The sequence below is a fragment of the Olea europaea genome, chromosome 12, assembly GCF_002742605.1.
Source record: "Olea europaea var. sylvestris chromosome 12, O_europaea_v1, whole genome shotgun sequence".
Classification (NCBI taxonomy): domain Eukaryota; kingdom Viridiplantae; phylum Streptophyta; class Magnoliopsida; order Lamiales; family Oleaceae; genus Olea; species Olea europaea.
The window spans coordinates 7523167-7527126 of NC_036248.1; the positions used below are offsets into that span (position 1 = coordinate 7523167).

Below are 3960 nucleotides of genomic sequence, written 5' to 3' on the forward strand. Positions count from 1 at the left end.
CACCATTTTTAAGAACTGTTTTCAGACTATATATAACTGGACAGGTTTTTGAGCAATTTCTCTTCCCAGCCGAATCAGCAGGGCCCGTTTTCAAGACTGTTCATTATCACTAGGATAGAGTAGGGCTGGGCAAATCTCCCGAACCGAACCGACCGAACCGAACCCGAACCGAACCGATCCGAACCCGACGGTTCTTGTCAAATTAAATACCCGAACGGGTATCTGAATTGAGAACCGATGGGTACGGTTCGGTTCTCGGTTCTAGACGAAGAACCGAATAAGAACCGAATCTTTCTAATTTTCTTTTATATTGAGTAAATTAAATTATTTTAATTTTAATTTTTTCTAAATAAATTAACAAATTAATGATTTCTAAATCCAAATTTTTGGCCCAATAATTTGTTTCATTTCTAATTTTTTAATTTTTGGCCCAATTACCCATTTTATTGTTTCATTTCTTAGCCAAACAAGATCAAATCCACTAAATAACCCTAAACACCTACAATAAAGTGCATAACGTTGTCTCGACTCTCGTACTCACTCTCGCAGTCTATCTAATATTCCAAAACTTATACAATCGTCGGCCGACACTCTGACCTCCGATCGAAGCCGTGACTTTCCCCGACTGAAGCTTTGATCGTAGCGATCATTTGAACAATGTAGTTTACTAATCTCTGACATTCCAAAACTATTAAATGTATCATTAGTTGTATTTATATAACGTTGTTATAAATATTAAAAAATTTAATTATAGTACAGAACCGAACGGAACCGAACCGATCCGAACCGAACCGAATGGAACCGAACTCGAACGGTTCTATAATTATATTTGGACCCGACGGTTCCATTTACTAGATACCCGAAAAGTTTGGTTCGGTTCGGTTCTAAAGAGAACCGAACCGAACCGACCCGCGCCCACCCCTAGGATAGAGTAATAAATGGTGCCTACCCACATTTCCAAAAGTTAAGTATGCACACACTTTCACGGCGCTATATTGAGGGCCTGTTTGGGCCCGATTTTTTCACCAAAAAATTGATATTTTGACCGTTATTTCACTATTTCAGCCGTCATATTTGACTTCTTCTCTCACGGGTGAACCTTGCTTTTTTTCTGACGGTCAAAAAATCAATTCTCAAAATCACTCCCAAACAGCCTCTGATTAAAAGTTGAAACAAATTTATGATCAACATAAAAATTTTACGAGACAAAATTATGGCAATTAAGAATCAGGGAAATGGCTGGAAAAAATCAAAAACCATAACGATTAGAGAAATGTTAGTGTTGCTTTGGTGCACAAGTTTCCATGAACTACAAGTGTTAAAACACAATTAAAGGTTTCATCATTTGCAAGTATCAAACATGGTCCACATTATGTGGATTAGGGCATTCAATTGCATCCTTGAAGATCATAGTATATTTTTTTCTTCAGTTAGGGGGACAAAAGAATATAATTATTGATAAGAATATGATGAATTTTTTATACTGCATCTAGCAACAATTACTAAACCAATAATTTTCTCTGCTAAGACCATAATATCTTGCAAAGGAAAATAAAAAATATTGAGTTAAAATGTAAATTACCTCCTTAGCACTTGGATCAGATGGTGCTGTGTAGCGATTCCCCTGACTATTAATGGTTGGATTACCACTTCCACCAATAGCATACATCTTCCATTCAGTAATATCGTTGTTCACCACGTGAATGTAACCTCTCCTACATCTTGGCATCCTCTGCACCAAACCTTCCCCAAAGTAATTGAAAGCTATTGTCACCTGCACAAAAGCAAATTTTAGTTCAAGAGTGGAACTAACATTGGTGAGTAACCAAATCTCGTGTGGTTAAATCTTTGGTTCTGGGACTGATTATAACATGTAATGAGACAGTTTTCATAACCTGCATTCCAGAGTCAGGCAAGTATTTGTCGTCATGTCCTAAGAGCATGACTTCGTCATGGTAAGAAAAATAGCTATTAGAAATGGTTATAGCAGTGGATCCCATGATGGCATCAACCAAGCCGTCAGTACAATGGGACAAAGCACAATGATCAATCCAAATATTCCTCGACCCGAAAATGGATATCCCATCACCATCCGATTTGCTTCTATATCCAAAATGTGTTGGACTTGACCTAATGTTAGTGTCCCCGGAGGGCCTACAATCATAAATGTGCACATTGTGAATTATCACATTGCTAACATACTGCAAAGTTAAGCAGCCATTGCCTGTTATCTGTACATTCGCACCACGGCCATCAATCGTCTTGTAACTGTTAATAATGAGCTCGTGTTTGAGCTTAATAACCATGTTCGACTGGAAAACTATCCATAGAGGTTCATCTTGGATGACCGCATGACGAAGGGTGCCTGGGGTGGGGTTGACTGTGTCACGGTCCGAGGAGTCGTTTACTACGTATATCTGGCCGCCTTTGCCTCCCAATGCACCCTGGCCAAAGCCAATGGCACAGTCCGCTAGGCGTTGGCGGTTGTTGGCCCAGTTGGAGTCACACCTCCAACAGTCATCTATTGGATTACCTGTGAGACATTGGGACTGATCGTTCATTGAGGTGGATAGCAAATCCCTTCTTGATATGGATACATTGACACTCCTGTAAAACATCATAAAAATCAAAAACAAAAGGAGAAAACCAAAGATGTAATTCAGTTTGTGTTGGAAATATATGGGAACATGCACATTTGCAATTTTTGGGGCAAAAATATGGATGTCATTAATGTAAATTGCTAATAGTGAAGAAAACAAAAATAGTGCTTTTGGGATGCAATAATGGACTACAGCTAGAAGGCATTTCTTCATTAATTGGGGAAATGTGTAAAAGCCCATAAGAAAACAGGGTAATGTAAACAATCAAAGTAGCTTCTTGATAAAGTAAGTGAATACCAGGTAAAAAATGATTTACAAAAATCAAACCAAGAAAAAATTACCGCAATGGATTCAAAATCATATTGGAAAGTGAAAGTCATGAAGAGAAATGTTCTTCTCAAACTATATGCTCTGAACAAAAGGCACACTAATTTCAAATTGCATGAATGAGCATAACCCAGGCGCAGATTTTTTGGTTGAACTGTTCAAGAAGAAACCCAATCTTTAAGATCTGAAATAAGCAAAACCCAAATAGAACTTTTTCCCACATCTTTCTAAACAAATAGAGAAATGTCCACTAACCAACATGACAAAATGCTGTAATGAGCAACCCATATGGGATATTAAGCCATATTTTGCACAATGCCTCTATACTGTACTGTATGTATATATGTACACATACCTCTGTACTTCTTGAGCCACAGCTTCAGGGTTGGGGTGTTGACTTGGGAGAGTGAGATTCAAACTTGTAGCTGCTTTAATCAAAGAAGGAACACAAATCAAGAAGCAAAACAAGAAAATGCAGGTTTCTGGGAGCATCCTTGGAGGTGGGTTGGGGTGTAGAAGTGTTCTGGTCCTGCTTGTTTCTTGTATTTGCTTCTGTACAGCAACACTAAACCACGAAAGAAATGTATTGTTTCTTCAATGCACAGTTCAGGTTGCAGATTTCAGAAAAAATGTGTTGCTTATATAATAATGCATTGATTACATAGTTATTTTAGGAAAAAAACAAATATCAGTTGCTTTTTTTTAATTTTAAGATAAAGAAAGCAAGAGACTTTGGCACCGGCTGCAATGGGTACAGAACCCCATGACAGAAGACTTTTCAGAGTGTGTGTGTGTGAGAGAGAGAGAGAGAGAGAGAGGGAGAGAGGTTCTCTCACTACATTTTCTTTTGCAGCCTGTCTCTTGCTCCGCACAGTTCACGTTCTTACCTTGCTAGCTATTTACTCTCCAAGATAAAAAAAAATGTAGCCTGGCTCGGTTCGACCAACATTTAGAGCGCCTACAATCTATACCTTTAGTAGGCCCGGTTCAGCTCGACCCACTTTTGAAGTGAGGTCAATCAATATTTTTGAGC

At 38.4% G+C, this 3960-nt stretch overlaps 1 protein-coding gene across 2 annotated transcripts in view; it reads right to left on the reverse strand.

Annotated features, from left to right (window-relative positions):
- The window catches only part of LOC111405437 (probable pectate lyase 13), a 6207-nt gene extending 2462 nt beyond the window's left edge, over positions 1–3745 (reverse strand). Inside the window, exons 1-3 of one of the 2 annotated variants that reach the window (XM_023034315.1) lie at positions 3283–3745; positions 1896–2607; positions 1583–1774 (exon numbers count right to left, since the gene is read on the reverse strand). In XM_023034315.1, coding sequence (XP_022890083.1) covers positions 1583–1774; positions 1896–2607; positions 3283–3419 — 1041 coding nt within the window. In that variant the 5' untranslated portion in view covers positions 3420–3745. Of the gene's footprint in view, positions 1–1582; positions 1775–1895; positions 2608–2941; positions 3077–3282 lie in introns of those variants that run through there. The other variant, XM_023034316.1, reaches the window with a different exon arrangement.
- Between the last annotated feature and the right edge of the window lie 215 nt (positions 3746–3960).